At 40.8% G+C, this 27,863-nt stretch overlaps 2 protein-coding genes, 1 long non-coding RNA gene and 1 pseudogene across 10 annotated transcripts in view; 3 read left to right on the plus strand and 1 right to left on the minus strand.

The window, feature by feature from the left end:
* The window catches only part of nedd4l (NEDD4 like E3 ubiquitin protein ligase), a 43,171-nt gene extending 35,407 nt beyond the window's left edge, over positions 1–7,764 (plus strand). For 4 of the 7 annotated variants that reach the window (XM_085414079.1, XM_085414077.1, XM_085414076.1 and 1 more), the window contains 13 exons: positions 171–229; positions 555–620; positions 782–1,011; positions 1,708–1,829; positions 2,003–2,073; positions 2,269–2,364; positions 2,485–2,558; positions 2,660–2,720; positions 3,117–3,176; positions 3,479–3,586; positions 4,311–4,407; positions 4,806–4,878; positions 5,843–7,764. In XM_085414079.1, coding sequence (XP_085270205.1) covers positions 171–229; positions 555–620; positions 782–1,011; positions 1,708–1,829; positions 2,003–2,073; positions 2,269–2,364; positions 2,485–2,558; positions 2,660–2,720; positions 3,117–3,176; positions 3,479–3,586; positions 4,311–4,407; positions 4,806–4,878; positions 5,843–5,945 — 1,220 coding nt within the window. In that variant the 3' untranslated portion in view covers positions 5,946–7,764. The remainder of the gene's footprint in view (positions 1–170; positions 230–554; positions 621–781; positions 1,012–1,707; positions 1,830–2,002; positions 2,074–2,268; positions 2,365–2,484; positions 2,559–2,659; positions 2,721–3,116; positions 3,177–3,478; positions 3,587–4,310; positions 4,408–4,805; positions 4,879–5,842) is intronic. The other 3 variants (XM_085414080.1, XM_085414081.1, XM_085414082.1) reach the window with 1 other exon arrangement.
* Positions 7,765–9,437: 1,673 nt separating this feature from the next.
* Positions 9,438–10,432, plus strand: LOC146666201 (uncharacterized). Its single transcript, XR_014912752.1, has 2 exons — positions 9,438–9,645; positions 10,130–10,432. It is a non-coding gene; the product is annotated as an uncharacterized LOC146666201 (long non-coding RNA).
* On the minus strand, positions 9,794–21,325 carry alpk2 (alpha-kinase 2). 2 transcript variants are annotated; one of them, XM_085414084.1, is made up of 11 exons: positions 21,259–21,325; positions 17,659–19,562; positions 15,078–16,617; positions 14,844–14,991; positions 14,560–14,687; positions 14,408–14,452; positions 14,013–14,311; positions 12,346–12,434; positions 12,038–12,255; positions 11,884–11,932; positions 9,794–11,787 (listed from the first exon to the last, which is right to left on the minus strand). In XM_085414084.1, the coding sequence occupies exons 2-11, from the start codon at positions 19,405–19,407 to the stop codon at positions 11,580–11,582; spliced, it is 4,473 nt and encodes a 1,490-aa protein (XP_085270210.1). In that variant the 5' UTR covers positions 19,408–19,562; positions 21,259–21,325; the 3' UTR covers positions 9,794–11,579. The 2 variants fall into 2 exon arrangements, with proteins under 2 accessions (XP_085270210.1, XP_085270211.1); XM_085414085.1 differs by lacking the exon at positions 21,259–21,325 and having other exon boundaries at positions 17,659–19,622.
* A 4,878-nt stretch (positions 21,326–26,203) lies between these two features.
* LOC146666203 (general transcription factor II-I repeat domain-containing protein 2 pseudogene) lies at positions 26,204–27,637 on the plus strand (annotated as a pseudogene).
* The last annotated feature ends 226 nt before the right edge of the window (positions 27,638–27,863 follow it).

Genomic DNA, 27,863 nt, shown 5'->3' on the forward strand with positions numbered 1-27,863 from the left:
ATGAAAACCTTCTTTTTCACATTATATTGCTTTTCTCCCATTATTTTTGTTTCTTATTTACTCAAACTGGTTTCAAACATCTGTTTCGTCCCAGTGTCCCTGAACATAATTTCTTAAAGATACAAATGAAATGAAGTGAAATTATGTTCTGTTGTGTTCATTTTATCCAGATACAAAGAACACGCAGTGGGAGGACCCGCGTCTACAGAGTCCAGCCATCACAGGACCCGTGAGTTGTTTCCTCTTACTGCCCCACTTGTTTAGGGAGTCGCTACATACAAATGACAACTTTTTCTCTTAACATAGCAGTTCTATCTGCCGTGCACTCTCATCAGCCCCGGCCCGTCTGTGCACAGCAGAGATAAATCACTTAGTTGTTGCATTTGTAACATGCTAACCTGGTGTCCTTCTGTGTACCACTTCAGACTTCACTCTCACTGGAAGGTCGCCACCATGTTGCGCTTGTGTTTACACATTTATATCAGGAAACCCAACGAGGAGACTGATAATTTTTTGACTGTTTCTTGACTTCTGTGTTTTGTTTGTCTTTGCAGGCGGTTCCCTACTCCAGAGAATTCAAGCAGAAATATGACTACTTCAGAAAGAAATTAAAGAAACCGGTAAGACTTTCTATCCTGTGTCTCTAGTTTCTGTCTGTGCTACTCTTGCATAATGACACATTGACATTACTTTCTTCTAAAAACTGTCTTGTTTTAGCTGTTTCTATTATTATTATTTCCAACAAAACACATGTTACAGTTTTTACTTTTAACCATTTCAGGCTGACATCCCTAATCGATTTGAGATGAAGCTACACAGGAACAACATCTTTGAAGAGTCTTACCGTCGAATCATGTCATTAAAGAGGCCAGATGTTTTGAAGGCACGTCTATGGATCGAGTTTGAATCGGAGAAAGGATTAGACTACGGCGGTGTGGCCAGAGAGTGGTTTTTCCTCTTATCTAAGGAGATGTTCAATCCTTATTACGGCCTTTTCGAATACTCTGCCACGTAAGTGTCTGCTCGTTTGTGTGCGCCTCCTTTAAGAGCTGCTTTTGAGACTGAAGAAAGGCGTTGAACCCTTGAGAATTCAACAGGATCTCACACACCACTCAGGACATAGTGTTACACAAAGCTAGTCGTAAAGGAACCATTCTTTCTGTTCTGAGCCATGAAAACATCCATCTCTACTCATTTATTGCGTTAGCTGTTGAGGGGCAGTGCTGCCGTGTCATCCCCATGAGACTTGTGAAAGTTTCCTTTTACTTTGATTAGCTTTTCCTCTTATTCAAAAAGCCAACGTCGAACAAGGGTTTCCCACACACAATACGCATTAAGGTGGTCAAAGTGTCTTATGTTGTACCGTCATCAATATTTAATGACTTTGTTCTCACATATTTTTGACATGAGGTACCCAAAGAAAATAAATGGTGACATTTAAGGGCAAAGAATTGAAAGTTTTAAATGGAAAAAGTAGTCTATAGATGTGGTTCAATGAAAAGCTAATAAAACTTTTTGAAATCGCCTTAAAAGATGTCTGTCTCCACTCCACTGTTCCTATTTGTTTGTGTTTTTTTGTTTTTTCTTTTCATTGCTTACCTAAATTACTTACTTTGTGCTGTGTATGCTTTTAAACGTCTACTCTTATGATATCGATATTACTGTCTAATCGAATACTTTTTTAAATCTGTGCTCATGTCTTTCCAGGGACAACTACACTCTCCAAATTAATCCCAACTCTGGCCTATGCAATGAGGATCACCTCTCCTATTTCAAGTTCATCGGGCGTGTTGCTGGAATGGCCGTGTTTCATGGAAAGCTGCTGGATGGTAGGCGACTTGATTGTAGAGGATTGCTTTGATATTGCAAAGTTGGCACAGAATTTTAGCTCGGTTAAAGCACTTTGTCACTTGTGTTTTTAAACGTGTTGTAGAATGTAGAAAATAAAAGTGATGTTGATGATTATCATCATGTTTTGGGGGTTTTTTGTGCCTCTTTTCAGGTTTTTTCATCCGACCATTCTATAAGATGATGCTAGGAAAACAGATCTCTCTTAAAGACATGGAGTCTGTGGTAAGGTTTCTTTTGCACTACAGAGCCAGTGACTTTGGATCTGTGAAATATTTATTCTTTGAACTTGCTTTACTAAAATAAATACATATATTTTTGCTTAGCTTTCTTTGGAACAGTTTCACATTGATGAAGTCAAACTCTCCTTTCTCACAAGTGAAGGCCAATGAATTCTTTAATTTTCTTTGTGTCTAATAGGACAGTGAGTACTACAATTCTCTGAAGTGGATTCTGGAGAATGATCCCACTGAACTGGACTTGAGGTTTTGCATTGATGAGGACAATTTTGGGCAGGTGTGCAGGCATCGAAGCAGTCACTTTTAATCAGTTAAAACCTCATTTTAATTTCAGTATACTAATGTTATTGCATATCAGAAGAAAACTCAGCTTCTTTTTTTTTTTTTAATCCTTCAGACCTACCAGGTTGACTTGAAGCCCAGTGGCTCAGACATGGTGGTCACCAATGACAACAAGAAGGAATACATAGAGTAAGTATTTTGATTTTCATGTCATCCGTTGACTCATATTTATAAACAAAATTGCAATCATCTGCTCATCTACAATAATATATGAATTTTTCCTCCGTCAGTCTGGTCATTCAGTGGAGATTTGTCAATCGGGTCCAGAAGCAGATGAACGCTTTCTTGGAGGTATTTATGTACAGCCATATGCTTACCACTCGAGGGCAATGTGGCCACTGATTTTTAGTTAGTTTACCTAAGCCTTTGGGGTGGCTAAGAGCCCAAGAGGCAGGTCATCTACTAATCGAAAGGTTGGTGGTTTGATCGCTGGCTGCTCCAGTCTGCATGCCTAATATCCTTGGCCAAGATACTAACTCCAAGTATGAATGTGTGTGAATGTTAGCTAGAAAGCACTTACATAAACAAAGCATAGAAAAGTGCTTGTGTGAATGGTTGTTGTATAGAAAAGTGGAAAAGTGCTATATAAGGACCAGTTCATTTTACCATTACTTAGTTTAAGAGTTGAAATTAAATTCTTCTAAACCTGCTTACTTGTTATCATAATTCTTTTTGTTTAATTTTCAGGGCTTCACTGAGCTCATTCAAATAGATCTGATCAAGATCTTTGACGAAAACGAACTGGAGGTATGAATATCTTTCTAGTAAAGCTGAAAGAAAAGTTTAATTCATTAGCCAGTGGGTAAAATTAATTGTTTTTTAAATCAACATACTACTTCTGTGAGAATATTTTATCCTACTCTTAAGCTGCTTTGTCATCTTTAGACTGTCTTAAGTAACCTTGCTTGCTGGGGAAACGTATATTAAACCACTTATTTAAGGCTATAGCTGAAAGATTCGTTAAAATTTCTGTTAAGGGTTTATTTTATGGTAAAATGTGGCACCGGGTGTAAATGCTGTCTTTTTCTTTTGCCTCCGTCTCTCTGTAGCTGCTCATGTGTGGTCTGGGTGACGTTGACGTCAACGACTGGCGACAACACACCGTTTACAAGAATGGCTACTGTCCCAATCATCCCGTCATACAGTGGTTCTGGAAGGTATGCTCATTACTCAGTTACACAGTTCGAGACTCATAACTGGATGCAGCAGAACCATTTAAACTTTGTTAGTCTACGTGTTTCTGGACGTTTCATCATAAAAGCACGTTTCCCTCCATCTGGCCTGCGAGTGGAAGTTGCTGGCCTCGTTTTTGAAGATCAAAGTCTATTTGGAAGAACAGGCTTGTTTGCTCTGATGAAAGTGGTACCTGCCCCTCGTTATCATTTGTCTTGACTTGAGCGTTAACACACTCACACAGCAAACACACACCAGCCACAGAGACTGCTGTGTCGTGTCATCTGATTAAGGGCTTCGACCGCTTCAGTTTCATTTTGTGTCATCACTTTTTCCTTTAATTTTTTTATGTGTTCAAATGTACATTTATAATCTGCATATATTTGTAAGAATACTCGTTGACAAAAACCTACCCTCACCGCTTGCCAATTAGTTATTAAACTAGTTGTTAACTAACTGTTAACCCTAAAATGCAGTCCAGCAGTTCTTTGAAGTTCTTTGAAGGTCACAAAGTGAGACCGTCCATGTCCTCATGCCAGAGATCTAAAACTTCATCCCCACTGGAAAACTATATGCAGAAACTTTCCTCAAATATAATTTTGTGTTGAGTTGATGGGAAAGCATTAATAAAGACAGTGTTATTTATTTATTTTTTGATTGAAAAATTTTGTTGACTTTTGGGAAATTGAAACGTTTCTCTCTCGTCAGGTTGTCCTGCTGATGGACGCTGAAAAAAGAATTCGACTCCTCCAGTTTGTCACTGGAACATCACGAGTGCCCATGAATGGTTTTGCTGAGCTTTATGGTACGTGTTTGGTGTTTGTGTGGTGTTTTCTACTTTTGTAGCAGTGTTAGCATATACTCGGCCAAAACAAGATGCAACAAGGTCACAAAAATCCTTTTCTAACAAATTGTGGTCCATTTACCACATTGAGTAAATGTAATTCCATACATAGCAAATCTTGACATCTCTTTCTAAGTTGTAAAAAGTCACATTGATTTGTTTAAAAGAAATCCTTTGTTTTAGATTTATTTGTACAGCTTTACTTGACCCAGTATTTCCATTTTAAACAAAAAACACATGTTTATGTAAAATGCAGTAAATATCCAAAGGCTTTCCTGCAGCCAAGGTCTTAAAGGGTTTAATTTGTCCCCGTGTGTGCATCAAGAGTGGAATCATAATTGTTTCTCCCGTTGTGCCAGGTTCTAATGGTCCTCAGCTGTTCACCATCGAGCAGTGGGGAACACCAGATAAGTTGCCAAGAGCTCACACATGGTATGTCACTGCTACACACACTCACAGAACAACAAAGCTGAGAGTCTGCAGCTGTGCTAGCAGCTCTGTGAAACTGCACAGTGGTGCTTAGCAAAAAATCGTATATACTTTCAGTGGCAGTCCCAGCAGGCACTTAAAGCTAAACTGACAGGAATCTCAGCTTGGCAGAGTTTTTGTCACATGCAAGGTAAAAGTGTGCAGCTGCTAAAGGTTGTTTACCATGTTATCTTTTTAAAATGTGGGAATGGTACCAGCTAGTGTGAAGACATTCATGTTTTTGCCCCCTGTTGACCAAATTAAACTCTGCAGTAATATTCTTGGTTTTGAGTTTGTCGGTCGTCCAGTCCAGTGTTCAGTGTGTGCGGTCTGTGTTCTTCTCTTTAGCATCATGGAATTAAATTGAATTTTTTATTTTTTTTTTTGTAGCCACGCAGGAGAACGTATGAGCTAAATCGTACTTTTGAGCTTTTTTCTCAACTACAGTGTAGCACTATTGCCACTGTTTTATATACTGCCATAGTATTTGAAGCCCTTTTGTATGTGAAAGGTTTACACAAGTCTTGTACAGAGGTTCACTGCATATTTGCAGTTCTTCCTGTAATCTCATGTGACAGACAGATTGGTGGTGCATCAATGGTCATGTGGAGATTGAACTGGTCTGTCATGGTAAGAAGTGAAGCTGTTGATGTACTGGTCGATCTACGTTCTCAACCTTAACTATGATCGTGAGCTGTGGGGTAGGACTTTAATAATGAGACGGGGTTGGGTTTTCTCTGAATTACTGTAAGATCTTTAACTTACAGTAAAAAGTGCCTCCAGGCAACTATTTGGTGCGATATAAATGAAAATGACTTGAGTGATCACTGTGGATGATATGAAATTGCCACATACAGAACCAAAAAATGTAATTAATTAATTAATTTAAAATGTTACCTTATTTGTTTTACCTGTTTTTCTTTTCCAGTTTTAACCGCTTGGATCTACCCACCTATGAATCATTTGAAGACCTGAGAGAGAAGCTCCTGATGGCCGTCGAGAACGCGCAGGGCTTCGAGGGAGTCGACTAGAACGGCTCCCTCCAACCGCATCCAACCCGCCAACGATAAGACAAAATGAAACGGGGATGTCAAACCAGCTGCTGTAGCAGTTCTGTGCAAGCATGTTGTACTGTAATGCCTGACTGCGAGCCACCTCCACTGCACGGTGGTTCGAGACTGTACAGCGACTTGTCGAGCCAATATGCCTACGTCTTTATATCTTTTCGGTTTGGGTAGGTCCCTCCTTTTAAGGTGCTGGGGAAAGGAAGGGAGTGTCGCACTGTTTCGAATGCTGAATTCTGTTATCCACAGGCATGAGCAATGAATGACGGGAGCTGGCCCCTGATCCGCTGTTTCTTCCCCCTCTACCCTCGTCCTGTGAAAATCTACAGTGCTGGAAAACACCAATGCATTTCAATAGCTCCTTTATGTACACTATAGCACAGTATTTGCACCGTCTTCTACAGAGGGGTGCTTCGCATGGCCTTAATCTGGCTTCTACATGCACTATTTCTCTAAGAAACTGCAACGGCACTATGATCACAACTCTCTCAAATCCTTAGACCAACACCAGATTACCTTAGGAATGCTAGCCAATCACATTTCAGGAAATTGGCCACGCCCCTCCGTAGAGCCTTGTCTGCACTGTGTGATCAGAGATCACCATGCAGCCTTTTTGTAGAATAATGTTTTCTTTTTTTTTTCAGGCACTAATAATGATTCAAAGATGGGGGATGAGTTCCCAGAGATGGGAATTTTTTTTTTTTCTCCTTTAAAAAACAAAAAACAAGCAACGTTTTGTCATCATGGAACATGTTTTCTTTTGAACATTTGGTATAACTCTTCCAGGAAAGTACTCTCAGTGTATTTGTACTGATGAACAATTGTTCTTTACTATATATGCCATGGTGTGTGAAGTGAAAATCTGGCTAGTCTGGGAAATGATGAATCCATATCATTTGTTACAGTGATAGCAAATGTGTTTAATAAAACTGTTTTTATTGTAGTGCTTTGAGAGCAGCATGAAACTGTATCTTGTGTTTGCTACGTAATAATTTGGAAGTGTAATTGATCTTGAAGTTGGGGAGGGAAAACTTAAAATTAAGGGGGGGTAGTTTCTCTGAGACGTCACGATTACATTAATATTCTCATGCCTGTTGCTGTTCATAATGCTGTAAATTGTACTTGAGGGGAGATTTAAAAACAATTTTAAGTTCTTTCATGATTATATGAATTTATGTATGTATTACATTTAACAGAAGTATTACTGATCAACACTAAAATGAAGCTGTGCGTGTGTGTGCGTGTGGATGTTTGAGAGAAAAGCTGTGATCCCCACTGAATATAAAGCAGCACGTTTCTTACAAAGAAAAGAAGTGTTTTCTTTTTTTCTATCTTGTTTCTCTTTTTCTAACACTATTGAACCTAAAGGGCACTTTATAGATCACTCTGAGGTCATGTCGCCTGTTATGTCTCTTGTCATTTACTTGAATGTGATTTCCCCCTCCCCTCCTCTTATTCAAAGCACTCACTTGGTGCAATATGTGGTCTGTAAATCTGGGCTGCTGCTCCAAAAAGTTGACAGAAATGAAGCTGAGCCTTCACGTCTTTTAATATTCTTTTATCTCTTCCTTTGTCCCCTTTCTCTACATTTCCCTCCCTTCTGTTTCTTCCAGTCTATGATCCCAACACTCAGACTGACTCAGTACAGTTTTGCTTTTGTTGTTTTTGTTGTTTGTTTGTTTTTTTTAAACAAATGAGGGTTAATATCATTTTGTTCACAGTTCGCTGACTTCTGCAACTCTTTGTGGTTCATTTAATTTCAGTCAAATAAAAATCAGACTTCTCACACACTGTGTCGTTTAATCATTCGAGATCCGACTTTCCTTAAAAACGAGGTGGAAGAGCCATGAAACGGACACTGTTTACGGTTTCAATAAAGCCCTTTTGGAGAAATCTGCTCAAGTGCATGAGCATCCTGTAAAGTTAGGATAAATCGTCAGCCAAAAACTTTTGGTTGCTTTCTATAGTTGTGCATATGCTTCTTATAAATATGAAAGGTTGGCATCGTATGACTTAAGTCCTCCATAACACCTGCACGACTCCCTTGAAAATGAAAGTTGAGTGAGTGTATTTTTAACATGTATTCAGAGACTTTGTCTAACTTTATTACTGACTGATCGTTCATAGAAATTTGGGTGGATAAAAATGCACCTATATTTTTATTCCCTATTGTATTTTAACTCATTTGTTGACCTTCCTCAAAAATGACTGACCGTCTCTTAAAGTGTATTAGTTCTGCACTTCTGCCAACTTACTTCACTCACAAGTTTTCAGAAATCTTTGTAATCCCAGATGGAGCGCTGCTGCTGCACCTTTTCCCCCACCTACATTCTCCAATTCTAACTATTTAAATTCAATTTCCAGGTATCTATGCTGCTGCTGCTTTTTTTTTTTTTTTTTTTTTACAGAAAATTTGTCTGCATTGACAAATATTTGAAAGTTACTACCATCTTTCTCTGTGTGTGCACGTGGGCGGTAAAGGGACCTCAGTTCATTCACACAGGCAATCTAAGAGTTATCAGCTTCAAGGACGAGCAAATAAAAGCCACCCTGCCAGTCCGGGGACATTTTATCAAGCCCTCCTACCCTCAATCTGGTCACAAACAAACCAAAAGCCAACTTTTCTCCTGTAGCTCCTCCTTATAAACGCTTTCACTCACTTAATAATAAATAAAAATCACAGGTGCTATTGAAACAGGTTTGTTTTGTTCTTGTAGGTACACGAACTTTTAATAGATTTGATTTCAGGCTAAACACTTGTTTCTGAGTGAAACACTGGACCCTTCATGTAAAGCTGTTTTCAGTGTCATACAGGCCTTTGTTTACCTGTCAAATTCATGCACGCTGTTATTCTCAGTTTGGTAAAAAAAAAAATGTATGAATTACATCTAATTACATGTAGGTTTTATATTTCAAAACCTTCAAGCATCCGTTTCAATATAATCTACATTTCTGGCCGTAGTACCAGCCATATCTATAACTCAACTATTGCAGCAAGTTACTTTTTGCTAACTCTTGTGACATTTGAAACTTGTGGGATTCGTGTGGTTTAGCCATTAACTGTTCATTCACCTGGCAGCTATTGCAGATTAAGTTGTGACCCTAGAACTGATGTTTTTGATCATGAATAAACTCTTAGGAACTTTGGTGTTTAAAATTTAGAACATGTGAAACGGCACATGGCATTATGAGTATTTTAGATTCCTACCTCCAACAAAAATAAGAAATTTCATTTCCACCAAACTGCTATCTGTTTGGGAGCAGCACCTGTCTTAAGTTTGTTGTTGCTGAGCTCACAGTGACTTTCAGTGAATCCTGATTAAGGCCCTGAACAGTTGTATTTAAAAAAAAAAAAGTCTCCCCTCCACCTTCTACCTCTGGTCAGGGTCGATCAATACTTCCCCCGTAGCTTATCACTAATGTGCAACTGGCTGTTTGTCCAAACTCTGCTCTGTCTACATAAAGACTTGGATGGGACAGCCCTGAACCCAAATGCACCACGGATCACTTCACCAACCTGCAGCTGCGGACGCTCTACTGGACTTAAAACTGGCATTAACAAAGCGACACTGGCATGAGCAGGAAGACCGAGAGTAGAAGAGTAACTGCAGGGAAAAGTGCAACTATTAAGTATAAATGAATCTGGAAAGACCTTTTGAAAATTAAGGTGAGTAGACATTTCCCTCCAATAGGTCTGAAGCTTAATGATTGAACGGTTTAAATTGTAAAGAGCTCGGGACCGTCCCCTGTACCGATTCAGCTCAGATGTGTTTAACATTAAAAGTAGACTGAAAACTCATTCAAGCTCATTTGGCATACAGCCTGACCCAGTCTTTAATTTCTTCATTTTAAAGACGTTAAGGCAAACTTGGTAATTGAGTCTCACATGGGTGTCTTTCTTTGTCTCCTTCACACACACAGCTGCAGTCATCCCTACAATCAGTTGGAGGGGGGAGGGGGGGGGAGCGACTAGACTGGACTTTGAACATGCTGAATAAGCCTAGAATATTTACATGACACTATGGCTTTTTTTTTTTTTGGCTTCAACATCTGTTTTGGGTTTGGTTTTTTGGCCAAGTATAAACTGCACAATTCACTTTATCTGGATTTTTCTTTCCTGATTTTGCTCTTTCCCCCCTCTGTTTCACCAGGTCACCCATCAATCACTTTGCACCAACAGCGCCTCTGTCTGCAGAAAACCTTGTCCTCCAGAGCTGTGGAGTGTGACAATGGTGTTTGTTTCCTCTTCGTCAAACGCCATTATCACACTAAATAGCTACAGTGTGAAAAGCCCCTCGACGTACCCCTTCACTTTTGGGTTTAAGTGTTGTTGTGTTTGTGGTGTGTGGGTTTTTTTTTTTCGTTTTTTTTTTTCTAAATTTTAATCCTCTTATTAAATCTGTTGTACAAACTGTAAAGCAAGACTGTATATCAGCTGTGCCAATGACTCTGTGCACATTACACCAGGGCAGGAGATGGAAATAGACATTTGGTGTGTTTATGCATCATATGTGATGCTGAGCCTCTGAGTGTGACCCACTTTCTTTTTGGATTCAAGGTGCTAATTTGCTGCTGGAGACCTTAAAACAGACCTTGGTTTACTACTACTGATGCCAGCTTTGTAAATGTAAAGCTTATTGCACATTTGTCTCTGTTTACCATAAATAAAGTGCTTTTGATCTGTTGCTGACAGATGTTCACATTTCACGGATGCCTTCAAGACCAAGCGGTGAACAAACATACGCAGGAATTTGTATTCCTTCTAGTAATGTTGACTCAACATCTTTCACCTGTCCTACCACGCATATGTGAAAGAAATTAAACATTTGCAACCTGAGTGCGATGCCAGCAATGTGGGTCAGGGTCTGAAAGGTAGACGTGAGGAGTGATCAGAGGCATAATGTATAAAGACTGTTTTAGACTGCAGCTGAATAGCTGGAATATTCCTGGGGTCGTAAAGCCTCTCGATGTCAGATGAATGTGGTATTATAGGGTTCACTCTACGTGCCTTTCCCTATACATGCACTGAATGTGGGTAGCTGGAGGACTTTTACACCAAAGCCTAACTTAGAAATGCTGAGAGATGCTCACAACGGCTCACACTTCTACATACATTCAAGTGATACATCAACTTTATGGGTAAAAATGTCTTTGTTTTGTGTCCAGAGTAGGATCATGATGTCATTCTAAATCAGTCACATGAACAAATATAATGTAACATTAAACTGGATACATGTTCATCAATTATTTGCCAGTTTGCAAAGCGAACACACGCACAAAACAAACCCACACCCATTCATACAACCTAACTTAAAGACATTTCCTCTAATCAATCAATAAAAAGTCCATTAATTTAATGAACTAATAGTTTGAAAATATCCCAGGAGTAGAAAAACAAGAAGAAATCGTTGCTCGCTCATCAGTTCATCAACAGTCTCGTCAGCCCCAGCTTGTGCTACATTTGTTACCTTTAAAAAGTTTATAGAAACTGTCCACCAAACTGCAGTATTCAGTCCAAAGTGAATCACGCGAATCACTAAAAAAAGAAAAGGTAACGGATTCAATTCATAATCAAATCCTTAGTCCAGTATTCTCCTCTTGTTATGACTTCCCCTTAACTACTGGCCCAAATGTTTTCTTCTTGGGTGGAGTGGAGCTCTGGGGTTTGGGTTTTGGAGCAGACGCTGGCTTTTTGGCTTTGGGCTGCAGGGATTTGAGACCTAGCATCTCACAGTACACATTACACTGATGCAAGGCCTTAAACTGGTCTATGAAGGAGGTGCCACAGTTTCCTTTGAATCCCTTGTATCTACAAAGAAAATAAATAACATTAAGAGATCAGTTAGTTCAAAATCACAGTTTGCACGTAGAGTATCTTTGGTCACAAAAAAATGTACATACTCACCCTTTCTTACAGGTGGCTATTCCCACATCAGTAAGCTTCATGCCAACTCCTGAAAAGCAACAAATCACATAGGTGTTTAGATTTCTAACCTGCAAAGAAATAGTTCCCACAAAAAACATATTTTAAAATTTTTTATTTTAATTGTTTCCCTGACCTTGCATGTCAGTAACCAGCAGGTTGCCGTCGGTTTTTTGGTAAACCCAATGCTGGAAAGCACAGCATTTCTGTCCTGCCTCTGAATCACGCCTCATCAGGTTGATCTCTTTGCCATCCTTGACTGAATATTTAACAAAGTTCCCGATTAGCTCCTCTTCCAGCGTGGCGTAGGGGATGTCATTCGACGGACGGTGAATCAGGTAGATGGGAATTATCCTGGTGAATGCCCCAAAAAAAGTGTATCCGGTTAAAAGCGAATTAATGTAGTGAAGAAATTATAACGAGCTTATCAAACGTGTCACTCACTCTGGGATGTCTCCGAAGGCTTCAGTGGACTGAGCAGCAGAAGTGTAAGCTTTGATGTACTCTCTTGCTGTGTTCTGGACCTGGCATTCCTGCAGACCATTAAAAATAAATAAAATAATAAAATGAAACAGAATGAAGTGAACTGAATCAATTGGTGAGAATTTTATCTTTTAATCCAACTTTTAACACACATACAAAGAAAAAAATTGCAGTATGTTCTGTAGAACAGCATACTGTCTATTACAGACACTTTGGAGTTGTAAAATAAGAATACTATCATTATGATGCATGTAGTTGAAGACAAAAGTAAAACTTCCTTTGTAGTCTGGTAAAAGAGCACTTTTGATCTTTCCTTTATGGCTTATAGATGTTATAAAAGTGTGCTGTTTAACTTTCGTTAAGGCTTAAAGTTTACAATATTGAGAGAATGGCCACTTTGAGTGACAGGTATGTGCTAAATACGCCATTAGCTGTCAAATACTGTGGTGTACTGGGGCTTAACTGCAGTTAAAGCTGGCCCAAGAGGTCTAGCAGCTTAAAACAATTGTTTTAAGCTGCTAGACCACACACCAGCACATTTAAATGGGCTAGTGCTACCTAGCATGTCTCCCTCACAGTCAAGAGTCACTTCAGTCTCCAAAAAAAAAAAATGATAGCAACAACCATAAAGCTAATCATATATAGACTGTGTATAAAATGTAACTGAGTTCCTGTTATGAAGATTCACCCTGAGCTTTAACACTGTCACTACCTTACTGTTTTGAAACTGGACACAATTAGTCCAAATTAGGTTTTGCAGTCAGATATCTAACGATAACTAACTTGGCCACCATAGTGGACGTGTGACAGTGTAGAGTCACATCACTAAGGCCCCAGCCACACTTAAGAATGGTCTAAAAGCATAGGGGAACCGCGGGTCATTAGGGAAAAACAGGTATGCTCCAACCAGCTGGTGAGTGGTTGCTCAGATTGATAGCCCCAGTAACAAAGGCTTAGAGATTAGTCGGTGAGCTCCTAACAACCACAGCTGCTAGAGAGAAAATGTGTTCACCAGTCAGTTGACAGAAACCTTCTTTTGACTGATTCGATCGCTGGCTGATTGCTACGGTTCTAACATGATAACATGGAAGATGCTAACATGTCTGCAAACATGCCAACTGCAGCACTGAGACACAACGTTTACTTTGATTCTGGTTCATGTTGTACTTTCTCAAGGTTTGCCACTGCATGGCTAGAGCTTAGCAAGTGTTTGCAGACAAGTCAGTGTCTTCCATGCAAACCACAGGTGACTGCACCAATATGCTAACAACCAAAGCAATCACAAGGAGGTTTTTGGTGCAGTGTCATCTTTCCAACAGCCACCAACCCCTCCCCATGCACCCTCTCTAATGAGGTGCAATTACCTTAAAATATGATCTGCTTTGTCCTCTTTTTTGACTCTAATGGAGACCGTAATTTCCAAAATTAGCCTCATGTTTTACTTTGTAAAATTAAAAATTAAAAGTAAATTGAAAGTAAAATTGAAACTAGTGACAGAGGCTAGATATCATCAGGAGAGTTAGCGAGGGCGTAGTGAGCTAAGGGCTGTTTTCCTACAGTCTTCTATAATCTCATAATTACTCCTTGAGCCATGAAGAATTACTACACACTAATTGTGATATTCGTACCTCCACAGCCAAGGTGAAGTTCTTCTGAACAAGCTCGTCATTGTTCTTGGTCCCATAGCTGATAGCATTGTGCACTTTGAGCACACAGGAGTGACCTGGCAGTAACAGGGGTATCTGACCCACATGCAGCTTGGTCCGGAAAGCCCGCCGATGCATGCCCTCCCCAAAGTGTTCCTTCTCGGTGATCATACTGATAGGATGGCTGTCTCCAAAGTATTGATCGGATAAGAAATCATCTTTGAACAAGAGTCTGGAGAAATGGGCGTCCTCTTCTTCACTGCTAACCTCAACAGGGTCAGCTGGGGAGGAAAAAAATATAGACACAATATTACATCTAGGGTCTTCTTTTTAAAGCTCAGCTGTATAAAGTAACATGCTCCTAAATCTTAACTCACATGAAATGGTTTTTGGAGCCAGGGGGATGACAACCTCACTGAGCACTGTGAAATAACAGGGAAAATAAAAAATGTAGTTTTCATTTATATACATCATGTAAACATTTTAAACATTTTCACTTTCAAAAATGAGCTAAATTTTTTTTTGTTACCTTCATATGTGAGCAGGTAGTCCAAGCTGACTGAGCCATATAAGCTGCTGAGCTGGCAGAGGTACTTGCCCAGATCTTTGTGAGAAGCATTGCTGATGGTCAGGGTCACTCTGCTCTCATCCCCTGCACTTCAGACAAAGGGACAGTGTTACTCAGTAGAAGAAAACAGACACGCCCTGTGGGTTGCAAAGCAGCTTGCAGATACAAAGCAGCTGCAGGGAAGCTAAACCAGCTCGGTAGGACATTATTATTGCTAAAAATGACATAAAAGTCATATGAATTACCTTCTTTTCATCTCAGCCAGGACAGTATCCTCTCTGCTCCAGGTCACAGTGTAGGCCGAGGTTACAGCAGCAAACTGACACCACAGGCACAGACTCTGGGGGTCACCACTCACGGGCACTGCCTGTATAGGCTTCACCACCTTGGGCTCTGCAGATATTATGATAGGCTTTAATAATGCCATGTGAACTATGTGTTTCCATGCAGAGGACTAGCTGTTTAATCAATTCCCGTACCTTCCTTGGGTGGAATCCTCTGTTTGACCACTTCACTGTACGCCTTCTTACGAGTTCCTCCAACATCAGTCTTGAGCTCAGCTTCCTTTCCTTTTGCTGACACATCTGACTTTGGTAGTTTAGACTCCAAAATGCTCACAATCTTCCCAAACTTATCCTCTGACAGACGTCGCCTTTTAACCACATCATCATTCAGAGGACTTGTAAAGTTCTTTGGCTGGTGGCCCTTATCGTCTGTGGGATGTGGAGGTTGTTCTCCCTCTGACGCTTTAGCCTCCGATTGCTGCTGGGACTTTATTTCGGCTACATCTGGCTGTTCGCTTTCCTTTTGAGCTTTGCCAGCTTTGGCACCCAACTTAGATTCGAACAGCTCGATTCTTCCTTTTGCAGTCTTTGATTTTGCTCCATTCTCCACTTCAGCCAGTGGCTCCCCCGGCGCTGTATTCTGACCATGTTTCTTTTTCTTCTTGCTGTGTGGCTTGCTTGTTGCCTTCTCGGTTACACCTGTCTCAATAACCAATGTAGCCTCCTTGGCCTCAAGTCCAGATTGACTGTTCTCACTGCTATGATTTTCTCCAATAGTAGGGTGAGTTTCTTGCTGGTTGGAGGTCTGCTGAGCAGAAACACGGTGACATTTGCTTTCCTGTTTTTTGGAAGGTTGGGTGAAATGATGATGACCGGCCGATTTATCCTTTTTGGATTGTGTTTTTCCCTCTGAGGTGTTCTTGTAGGTTTTGTGAGGCATCTTTTCAGTCTTTTTATGAGTCAGATCAGTCTTCTCCGATTTAATAGCTTTGGGTTTTACGGGCTTGGAGACAAATGGATCATAAATATCTAAAGTGATGCATGCAATGTGTTTCTCTTTTGAAATGAAGAGATTTTCAGCGTGGATAGGGATGAAGTTTTCTAGTTCCCTATTGAAGTCATCAATCTCCTCAAATATTGTCTTTCTAGAAAAGAAAGAGTCTATAGTGTCACTAGTTTTCAAGTCTTGTAGTCCTTCTGGTGAAGATCTCTCAGCAGTCTTTGTTGTATTCTGCTTTTCATGAATCAACTCCTCACCGCCTTCCAGAGATGTTTTGTTAGTAATTCCATCCGGGGTTGGCAAGACAGCACTCTGTCTTACTTGATTGCAACTGTTGTTATTGAGAGAGCCTTTCAAACAAATCTGATCACCTTCCAAACTGCTGCTTATCCTACAGTTGAGGGAAGGGCCAATACTGACCGGAGCTAAGGGCATAATAAATGTGGGACTGTCCCTCTGTGCCTCCACCTGACGTGCTCTATCAAGGTCTGGCAACGTGCCAATAGACACGCAGTTGTCCGCATTAAAATGCAGGCCAGGTTGTGTGTCTCCACCTGGCACGTTTGAGTTTGTCAGAGCGTCCTCGGTGAGGACACTAAAATCAGTTATTGATTTGTTTTCATCCCTATTGACTTCTGATCGCCCACAGCTCAGTTTAGCTTCTGGCTCGGCCACTGAGCCCAGCTGGACAAGCCTGTGTTCATCTGTCACTTCACACAGTCTATCTCCAACAGGCTGATAGAGAAAAGGACAAAGAACAACAAAGTGTTAAACTGAGAATTAAAAAAAGTTCTCTTTCAGTTTCCTTTATGGTTGCACATAGACAAACACAGAACACTGTAACAGTGCTGTTAATATACTGCCTTAGGGTTCAGTATCAGGCAATTACACTAAAGACTGATCAGATATTTGTTATTTTAGCACGTACCTTTCTATAGAGCCAAAAATCAGACGTTTATAAAACACCATGCTTCTATACCCAATCCACCAGTCCATATGTCCTGCATGCAACTGGAACCCTGACTGTCAGTGTTAAAGACTGTACCTCCAGCTGCAATTGCACCTCTAAGTCAACCAAAAGCAGTCTCCTGGCCCCAAGACCCTGTCAGGGTCCTGATCGTGGCTTTTTAAAGGAGATGTGGTGGAAATGGGTGTGTTAAAGGGTGCGTACAAATAGAGAGAGGGCAATGGAGGGTCGTGTTTCAGTTTTCAGCTGTGCTCTCCTCTCACCCTGACACGCCAAGGATGCATGCTATTATCACTGGACTCTCAGCTATTATTAGGTGCCATTTCTGTCAATCCAAAGTTTTCCTCTTAGGTACTCATTTTTCCCTCAGCACCCACAGCTGTCAGTCTTTGAGGTTGGGAGCCAAACGACTTATCCAATCAAGGCTGTGGGTGCAAGGACTTGGTTGCAAACTGAATGGCTCCAATCCAAAGCAAGCCGACAATGCTCGCGAGCCTGGTGTGTGGTGACATATGTGGATTTTATATTCAGCGCAACTCATGACTGGCTTAGTGATATTAGAGGTATGACAACGCCGACAAGGACAAGAGCAGGAATGTTTTTTAACTTTGTGCCTGTGTTTCTAAAGGGCATGACTGATTTGTCTGCTGGCCAACGATGCTGTTGGCCATCATGCAAACAGACAGACTGGAAAGAGTTGCACACATCCCCCAAGCACGACTGCAAAATATTCTGTAATAGTTCATGTTTTCACTTCATACTGATCACAAACTTTTACCTCTCAAGTGTTCAAAGATCTATCATCTTACCTCCTTGGTTATTAAATCTGTAGGAGGGTCCAAATCTGTATCTTCTATTATGCTCAGTACGACTGGGGTTTTTTCATCGATGATGAAATGTTCTGTGTCCTGGGACTCTGCACATTCATCAAACGGAGAGAGGTCCAGATCAGCAGAAGTAGATCCAGGCATCAGTGTAACCACAGTTGCATCTGCTGTGTTTTCTCCTGAAGAGGCCACCGTTGTACCAGGTGCACCTCTGGATGGGGAACACTTGTCTCCCTGTGTGGTGGGTGTTGGATCGCAGAAGGATTCAGCCCCCTCTGTGTGATGGGGTTCAAGTCCTGTAGAGTCGAGGTACAAAGAGAGACAGCCTTGCCCAGAGTGGATGGAGCTCTCTGAGATGTTTTGTGCACTTAGAGGTTGATCCTGCACGCCCATTTGTGCCTTAGCTGTTGTTTCTAGATTGTGTCCTTCTTTCACAGTCTCTGCTTCTGTATGAGTATTTACCTCTGATAGAGCCTGTGTCAATGCATCTATTTCAGCCCCTATTTCTGAAAAGGCTGATGTGAAGTCCTCAGATGGAGCTACAATGATCCCAGTCCAATCTGAGAGTGCACTTGCCCAGCTGTCTACTGATGACCACCTCTCAATTGGTGGCCCCCAACCTTTGGTGTCATCGCCCGTCCAGCCAATCCCCTTGCTACCTTCAGGGTTGTAATGTGAAACCTGTGTCTCTCTTGGGGAACACGACAAGTGACTGGCAGGAGAGAGAGCTTCTTGGATCACAGAGTGATGCAAAACATCCCGATCTTCTGTATCATCACCAGCCAGATACTGATGTGCGTCCTGCCAGACCTCCATAGGGCTGTTGCCGCGCTGCGGGGTTGCTCCAGTGACCTCTGCTTCTCCTTCTCTCTCATCATTTAGAAACATAAAGTATTCCTCACAAGCATCTACAGCAGGTGTTCTTAGCCCCAAGTGTTCACTCACATCTGGCTCATTATTCTCTGTGGATTGTTCCTCACAAGAGCTGTGATGACATCCTGTCACGTCTGATGAATCACACATCAGTACATGTTTATCACAGTCACGGTTCACTTGTTCCACACTTGTTTGTGATAATGGCTGGTATTCAGAACATTTAATCTCACCGGGAGCTATACTTGGGCTTACAATGAAGTCCTGCGTGTCACTTTCAAAGATATAAAGATCTGACAAAGGCGCTACAGCCATATCGCTATCTGAACTGTCTGACTGAGGTGATAACGACCTAAATAATGGAGGTTTGTTTTCAGAGCTGAAATTGGGACTGGAGTAGGGGACAGTGACAGACTGCTCCATCAAACCTTCAAGTGTGAGTGACACAGCCCCAAAAGATTCAGGTGGAGTATGTCCTTCCATGAGAAGAGATGAAGCAGATTCAGACTGAGGTAAAATGAGGTCCTGACAGAGTTGACGTATTAGAGGTGATTTCCTTCCTGACTGGCTCAAACAGTGCTGAACCCTGGAATTGTCATCCGTTGGTGGAGCCTCTGAGGAAAGCGAAAACTGCTCTGATACATTTTGGATGGACGATAAAGACTTTAGGCTGTGTGGGTCTGCAGAAACATGTGGATGTGTGGATTTATCAGTGGTGTCTGAAAGACAGTGCGCAGTCTCTGTTCCAGACAGCTTGTCTACTGAGGGGCTGTGCATAACCGAGTCAAAATCCACAGTCTGACTGTCTGTCAGAGCCGGCTGACTTTGGCTGTCTGCGCAAGGAAGTGACGCGTCCATGGGGACTTCTAGTCGAGCGTCTCGGGGAGGTTGTCAAAAAAACTGACAGCAACATGAGGCCGACAAAGTTTTGTGTACAGTGACAGATTTGTTGCACCTTCTGTCATTATTCCATCCCAGAGTACATTTGGATCCTTGTTTATCTAATTCAGTATCTGCAAAGTGACACATGAGGTTAGCATAAAATTCAAATAAATAAACAGTTAAAATGCAAAGATGTGAAAGAGAATCTCTGGCTTGAGTCTTAAGTTTGAATTTACTTCCCTGAAGTATCTGAAGCAAAAGCTACTATCTCCTTTCAGCTGTCAGTTTGCATTTTGCTTATCTAAGCAGCAGGAGATGGTTCATTCAGAGGCATGTTGCATCTATTTCAAGGACGTTTAAGACACACTTGACATATCTTATCAACGGGAAGCCATCCTGCCATTACTTCTTTGCTGATAAAGAAGTCTGCCTCGTGATGCTTTTCTTGTTGCCAGTGGAAGATTGTGCTTTCTAAAGTCTATTTTCTTGAATAGTCAAGTGGTGGTGAAATGTGCATTGACTACATTATCAATATACTATTTATTTGACGAACCAAAAGGTGCAAAGTTGGGATTCTTTGTGAAAACAAAAAAAGTTAATTAAAAATGTAATGATTGTTGCTAACCTGATACCTGATGTTCCTGAAGCTACAGGGAAGGTACCATCTCTGGTCTATATCTATTATCATTATTGCTATAGTATAGTTAGTTAAGCCCCTTCACATTCATCTTAATTTCAATTTCAGTTGTACAGCAATACCTCACTGTTATTTTTCAGACTACAGCAGCAATTATTTGGTGTCTCTACGTGACTTTAGCATCGTTAAAATGCCATTGCAGACAATCCGACACACGTGCAGCGGGCAATATATGAAGTGTTGATGGTGGAGACTTTAAATCATGCACACTGATATACAAGATTTCTGGAGGGGAGGTCGTGGCACAGACACTGGAAAAATACCAGAACATCTTTACCCGTGACCTGCATTTGTCACATTCATTCCTGCTGCACGGAAGGACACGTCGCACAGCCCTCCACCTCAGATGTTTACTATGAAATTCAAATCCTACCTACTCTGAGTTTATTGACAAACTTATATTTGAAACTGATTTCACAATGATTTTAGACAGAAAAAAAAATCAATGTAAAAAATCACCAACATCATTTTTCTGTATCACAATAAAGCCAGTTAATTTGATGAATGACCTTAATACCAACCAAAGTAAATTGAATTTTTTCTTGTGTCATGTCGTGCATTTCTTAACCCCATATTGAGACTTTGTTAAGATATGACAGCACATTTCACTCTTGCACATGCAATTCAAAGCAGTTTTGGTGGCAGGATTGAATGGCGTAATGTAAATGTGTTTGGGTTTGAATTCTTCTTGTGGATCTTTCAAAATAAAACCAACCTCAGCCAAATAACCTCCCCAAGTGTGCTGCATCTATTTTCAATTTTTTGTCTGAAAAGCTTTTGAACAAAGTTTTGATAATATCAGCACAGGCTGCCTGATAATGTAAGCGTTTCCTGACAGTCACACATTAAAAATGAGAGGGAGATGAAAACCGAAATAATATAATAATAATAATAAATAACCAAGCGTGTCTTGTGTATCGTGTAGCACAGCGGAGTTTATGCGTCCACATATCCACATGAAGTGTGACTGTCCACGTTTACCATTCCAAAGAAAGCCACAAACAAATGTCTAACAAGTCATGACACAAGTGAATCATAAAGGATAAAAGTATAACTATTACTCCAGGCATTAAAACAGTTGTCTATCTGGTGAGGTGGGGGGGATTTCCAGCCATGCAAGTAGTACGTACCCTTTTGATAGCCGTATGGTTGAGAATATAGACCTATGATGTAGGACTTCAGTACAAGCATAGGCAGAGCTGGCGGTCTCGGGGTGTGAGTCTATTTTTAAATGTTGTCTCCCCACAAGTACAAAGTCGGTTACCTGATATAGTGGACATGTGCCGATCTAACACCCGATATCTATATTTACAGGCCGTTTCAATGATGGCCTACTTTACAGACTGAAGACTTGAGTTGCGGTTGTTTAATTGTCTGTTTGGTTTCTTGTTCAATTGTAGATTCTGATTGCAGGAAAAAAAAATCTTAAAATCTTGTTTGTTTCTGTCCCATCCCCAATAACCCCAGTTTACAGCGGTATTTAAATAACAACAGATATTACACATATAATAAAATACAGCATATACTATTTCAGTTATTTTCATGTAATTAAAGTTCCTGTCTGATTAAACTGTGCTAGCGGCACACCTTTAACAATGAGGGCTATTTTCCTTGAGAAATTAATACCCCTTCAACTACTCTGGCAAAGCAACAATGCCCTGTTGTCAGTGGTGAAGAGTTCTGGGAAACGAAGCAAATTATCTTTTGAGATGTGGATTCAGAGAGTGATCGTCTTATAGTGCTATACCATACTCATCGTATGCTAAATGTGAAGAAAGAATCTGAAGACCGATGAGTCATTTGGTTACTTCAGGACAGTGATGTCAAATTCATTTTAAATCATGGACCACTTTGTTCTTAGGTGGGCCGGACTACTTTTTCTATCAGCCCAAAGAAGTTTAACTACTCATTTACTCTCAAATATATCTTTATATCGGAAAAAAGAAATTCAAAATGTACACTTCATCTCAGTTTTTCTGCACAAAATGAAATGCTTATGGAGAAATTAGATAGTTACAAGTTTTAGGGCTGAAAATTGTAAGAAATAAATGTGTAAAACTGGAGAATATTTCTGTTCATTCATTGCCCGGGATGTCCTCTAATTATAAAACTGAAAGTATTTGTGAATTACAATGAAAAATGAAAGGATTATTTTTTCACTGTTGGCCCATTATGAACAAAAACAATCCAAAACAGACATTCCAGTAGTAGATGGTGAAAAAACAGGAAGTTAACTGTTATTTATTATTATCTATTACTTCATTACTTTGGTGTAGCATGAATGGTCATAATGGAGCTCTTTATCAGCAGGACAAACTGTAAAATATCTTCTCTCTTAGCTAATCTTTCCCATGTTCCTGTCTTTAAGGGATGGACAGATTTATAACTAAGTGATTCGAGGCTGTTGCATCATCCTCCCTGGAACAGGTGAGAGGACGGGAATGGATCATTTTACCGCTTTAAAATCAGCACATTGTAAATAGTAGTTTAGGAGCCAGCACTGTCCAATAAAACAGCAATACATCAAAACTAAGAGAAAAAAATATCAGTGTAACAGATTTTCTATGACTATTTTGGTTTAATCCTTTCAAACTCTAAAACAACAACAACAGCTTTGACAAAGCACTGCGTCATAATTGTTTGTTGTGCATGCAAATCAGTGACACGTTTCCTGAATGACTGGATGAGGACACAAACCATTGAAACCGTGTCATATCATTTTACTCATTTGTGCCATTATGTAACGCTCGCGTCCTCACAGCTGTTGCTTTCCTGTCGGGGGCTTTGAAAATCTACCAAGCAACACAGGGAATATTAATGGACATTTAGTGTGTATCTGTTTGTCCTCGCTGCGTTTGTTTTTGCTTAAATTTTCATTCTTCTGTTGGGATCTTCTGTTATTTTACTTTAGAAAAAAGATCTGAGGCCGGATTTGGTATTTTGTGGTAACATTTTAGATTTAGAAAATGAAATCACAGTCCAAACACATGCATGGAGTTAGGCTGTAGGTGTGAATGTGTTGTTGAGTATATGCCAGCATGCGCCTTGCCTTTTGTCCATTGGCAGTTGGAATAAGTTTTACCTCCCCTGAATTGTATAGATGGAAAAGTTATTGATTTAATGAATCTGAACTTGTTATAATGTAACTGTTAAAGGATATGCATTTTTTCTGCCATAGATTCACAGGGTGCTGTGGCTGTCATGATCCTGGCCTAGGTCTGTTTCTGGGTCTTGTGGTTGAATCCTTTGTTATATTTTCTTCTTTTGGAGTCTTAGTTTGCCTTTTGAGTCTTCATCTCCCTTATGATAAGTACATATACGTGATGGTGTTTCTCCGTTTACTTATAATACTTATTTCTAGTTTTAATTTGGGGATTTCTTCAGTGTCTTGGGTTTAGTTTACTTTTTCCCTTTCCAGGGGAAGCCATGTCTGCTTTCCCAGGTTGCCCTTCTTTGTGCGTCTCTTAACTTCCCCACATTTCTCCAGCCAGTTGTGGATTTAGTTTATTCTCCTAACGGACTTTGTTGGAGTTTGTTTTGTTTTTGGTTTAGTTTCCATCCATCTGTATTTGGCTCCAAAACTCTGCATTTCATGATGGCGGCAGGCTTGATCGGTACCAAGTGGACCGACGTACACATTTCTGGGTGTTCACCTTAACAATAAACTGGACTGGTCAAAACAAGAAGGGCCAAAGTCAGCTCCATTTACTGGGCAGGCTGAAGTCTTTTGGGATGTGCAGAACATTACAAAGGACCTTTTATGACACTGTGATGGCTTCTGCTATCTTTTATACGGTTCTCTGCTGGGGAGGTGGAACCACAGAGAGGGATAGGAAATGGTTTAATAGACTAGTAAAGAGGGCTAGCTCTGTTCTGGACAGTCCCCTAGAGCCCATAGAGCAGAGGGTGAGAGGAAGATGTTAGTCAACCTAAGGTCCATATTCCAATTTCTTCGTTCTGTTGGTTGGATAGAGTTTTATTTGTTACACAAAAACACAATCGTAAAGTATTTTTGCAGCATTACAAACCTTAAAACTATTTTTTAAAAGCATTTGGCAGACAAGTTGCTCCACCACGAGCATGTCATTGGGACGTGGCCCCATGGAGTCGTGTAGTCATGGAGAGAAAAGTATCATCTTACCAAAACAAGATGTATTTTTACACCATGTTGTTACACCAACTTGTTCAGCCCGACATGTGCTCCCTCTCTCTTTCTCTCTCCCAGAACTTCTAGGGCAGTATGGCGGGGGTGAGAATGGTCCCGCACATGAAACAAACAGCCGTGTTTTGTTTTTGCGTGTACGTGAGAGCGTCAGCTAAAGGATGATGTTCCATAACCAATTAAGGCGAGGTCACCAGAACAGAGAAATGCATTACACCAGTCTTATGAAAGAAATACTTGGCTTTAATGTTACGCTGTTGTATGAAGACATTATTTACATAATGACACACTAAATGCTGCAGCTGGAAAACTTGTCTAAAATTTGAGTGATACAGATTTTTTTGTCAAACATGAGCTAAACAGATCTATTATTAGGAGTTTTTAAATCACTTGACAACATTTTACAAAAGCAGAGACTACTCAAGTAAAAATGTAATGTGTGTCTTTGTGTATGTGGCAGAGAAAAGCAACACAATGGAGAAAACAATGTTTTTCTTTAAGGCTGCTCACCAAACATTTTGCATCTTGATAGAACCAAACTTGTCGTAACTTTAAGTGCTTTCATGGAAACGTAGCCGTGTGTTTTGCGTCACCAAACATTTAAAACCTTTTGCCGTGATCTCGTCAATCAGTTTCACTTTAAGATGAGTCACTGACATGGAAAGTGAAGTGAAAACATGGTCTAATTCAAACGTATTGTCTTGGCCAGAACAGTTAATGGTAGGGAAAGGATGGTGGGGTGAGCTATGAGTCAGTTGCAAGAAAAGCACTTAGACACTCAAGAGGAGTGTTCGATGTATTTTTCTGTAATTTCAGTAAAAGAAAAAGGCCTTTATATATATATATATATATATATATATATATATTAGGGGTGCAACGATATTCGTATCGATATTGAACCGTTCGATACAGTGCTTTCGGTTTGGTACGCATATGTATCGAACAATACAACATTTGTAATTTATTTTATCAACTTTCCTTCTGACGATGCTGTCTGTGTTGAGCGCTCAGTGAATCTGCGTTCGACTACTCCGCCTAGGCTGCACTGTCGAGCGCAGATCCACTGAGCGCTCAACACAGACAGCATAGTCAGAAGGAAGAGCGCAGGGCACCTCCCCCACCCTCATTCAGATCTGGCGTTTGGAATTATTTTGGTTTTCATGTGACGTATGACCCTGAAGGTAAGCGAGTCATGGACTAAAGCAGTATGTTGGATGTGCCATGCAATGCTCAATTACATGGGTGGGAACTAGTGTGTTAGCGCAGTTAGCTCGTTAACGTGTTGGCCGTCTAGCCCAGGCATGGGCGAACTACGGCCCGGGGGCCACGTGCGGCCCGTTAAACGTTTTGATCCAGCCCGCCAAACTTGAAAAAAATTTAATAAATTAACCTTGTTAATGTTTTATTTCCCCTGCAATTCTGATGTTTCCTCACTAGATGGCGCACTCTAGATATATTGGCTTTGTTGAGGTGAAGCGGCGTAGGCCTATTACTCCACGTTTGCACTTTACCCTGTGACCTACCGCCCCTCTATGAAGATGAGTGGACCCAAGAAAAGGAAAGTGGACAGAGAATGTCGAGTGTTCAAAAAGGAGTGGACAACTAAATATTTTTTCACTGAACACCGATCATCTGCTGTTTGCCTGATATGCCAAGAAACTGTGGCGGTTTTTAAAGAGTATAATATTAGCCGTCACTTTGCCACAAAGCACGCAAATTATGCTAGCAAGCTCTCAACAAAAGAACGGGAAGCTGCTGCTGAGAAGTTGGCAGCTAATTTGAAGGCTCAGCAAAGTTTTTTTCACCGTCAAACTGCCATTCAAGAGTCAAGTACCAAGGCCAGTTTTATGCTTTCATTCAAAATAGCAAAGGCCAGCAAACCACTGTCAGAGGGCGAGTTTTTAAAAGAATGTATGGTAGAGACAGCAGGTATTTTGTGCCCGGAGACCAAAGACAAATTTGAGAAAATCAGTTTATCACGGCGGACAGTGACTCGCCGTGTAGAACTAATAGATGAAGATATCACCAGCATATTAAACAAAAAGGCGAAGTCATTCACTTTTTATTCTTTAGCACTGGATGAAAGCAACGATGTCAAAGACACTGCTCAGCTCCTCATTTTTATCCGAGGAATCAACGAAACCTTTGAAATAACGGAGGAGTTTTTGACAATGGAGTCTCTGAAAGGACAAACACGGGGAGAGGACTTGTTTGAACGAGTGTCTGCTGCCATCGAAAACATGAAGCTTCCCTGGAGTAAGCTTGTTAACGTCACCACAGATGGATCTCCAAATTTAACGGGAAAAAACTTTGGCCTGCTGAGGAGAATCCAGAATAAAGTGAAAGATGAAAACTCTGACCAGGATGTGATTTTCCTCCACTGCATCATCCACCAGGAATCTCTATGTAAATCGGTGTTACAGCTGAATCATGTTGTGAATCCTGTGGTGAAACTTGTCAACTTCATACGCGCACGGGGACTTCAGCACCGTCAGTTCATTGCGTTCCTGGAGGAAACTGATGCGGATCACCAGGACCTGCTTTATCACTCCCGTGTCCGCTGGTTGAGTTTGGGCAAAGTGTTTCAACGAGTGTGGGAGCTCAAAGAGGAGATTGGCGTGTTTTTGGAGCGGCAGGGGAAGACTGATGAATTTCCTGAGCTGAGCAACAAGAGCTGGATGTGTGACTTCGCGTTTGCTACAGACGTATTTTCACACTTGAATGAGCTCAATGTGAAACTGCAGGGGAAGGAGCAGTTTGTGCATGACATGCACACAAACGTGAAAGCCTTCAAATCCAAGCTGGCTTTATTCTCCAGGCAGATTTTGAACAAGTCATTCACTCATTTTCCTACACTAGCCACGCTGAAAGAGGCCGGAGCAAAAGTAAAGAAATACAGTGAGTCACTGGATGCACTGCACGGAGAATTCTGCCGTCGGTTTTTGGATTTCGATAAAATTGACAAGTCACTTCAATTGGTGGCCTTTCCTCTGTCACAAGACCCCGAAACAGCTCCAGAGGAGCTTCAGCTCGAACTCATCGACCTTCAGTCTGACCCTGCCTTAAAAGAGAAGTTCAGCTCTCTGAAACTAAATGACTTCTATGCTTCACTCAATGATGCCGCGTTTCCAAATCTAAGGCGAAAAGCGCAGATGATGTTGGCTTTGTTCGGCTCTACCTTCATGTGTGAACAGACATTCAGCGTCATGAACATCAACAAAGCCAGCCACAGATCCAAGTTAACAGACCTACACCTCAGATCAATCCTGAGAATCGCCACAACAAAACTAACTCCAGACTTTGATGCGCTGGCTAAAAAAGGAGACCAACAACACTGCTCCCATTAAAATGTGTGTCTCTCCGTGATACGCACGTTGTTAAAATGAACAGTGCGCGCAGATCAAATATAACGCTTCACAGACTGACTTGCTGCAACTGTTTCGTCCTTGCACTGGTCATTGTTGACTTTTGGCACCGGGGAAACAAATTGAATAAAAGGAACAGGACAAGTACATCTGCATCTCCTACCGTTTTTGGAAAAAAAAAAAAAGAGTTAGGAGGAGAGTGATGTGA

Source organism: Rhamphochromis longiceps, linkage group LG7 (assembly GCF_057381845.1).
Source record: "Rhamphochromis longiceps isolate RC_006_pf linkage group LG7, R_longiceps_female_GT1.1, whole genome shotgun sequence".
Lineage (NCBI taxonomy): Eukaryota > Metazoa > Chordata > Actinopteri > Cichliformes > Cichlidae > Rhamphochromis > Rhamphochromis longiceps.

Bases quoted from the DNA above. Each gene is read 5' to 3' on its own strand.
- alpk2 (XM_085414084.1), bottom strand. From the start codon at position 19,407: ATGGACGCGTCACTTCCTTGCGCAGACAGCCAAAGTCAGCCGGCTCTG. The intron at 14,992-15,077 runs GTACGGGAATTG...TAATATCTGCAG, and splicing joins GAGGATTCCACCCAAGGAAG to AGCCCAAGGTGGTGAAGCCT. The intron at 12,435-14,012 runs GTACGAATATCA...AATGGTCTGCAG, and splicing joins ACTTCACCTTGGCTGTGGAG to GAATGCCAGGTCCAGAACAC.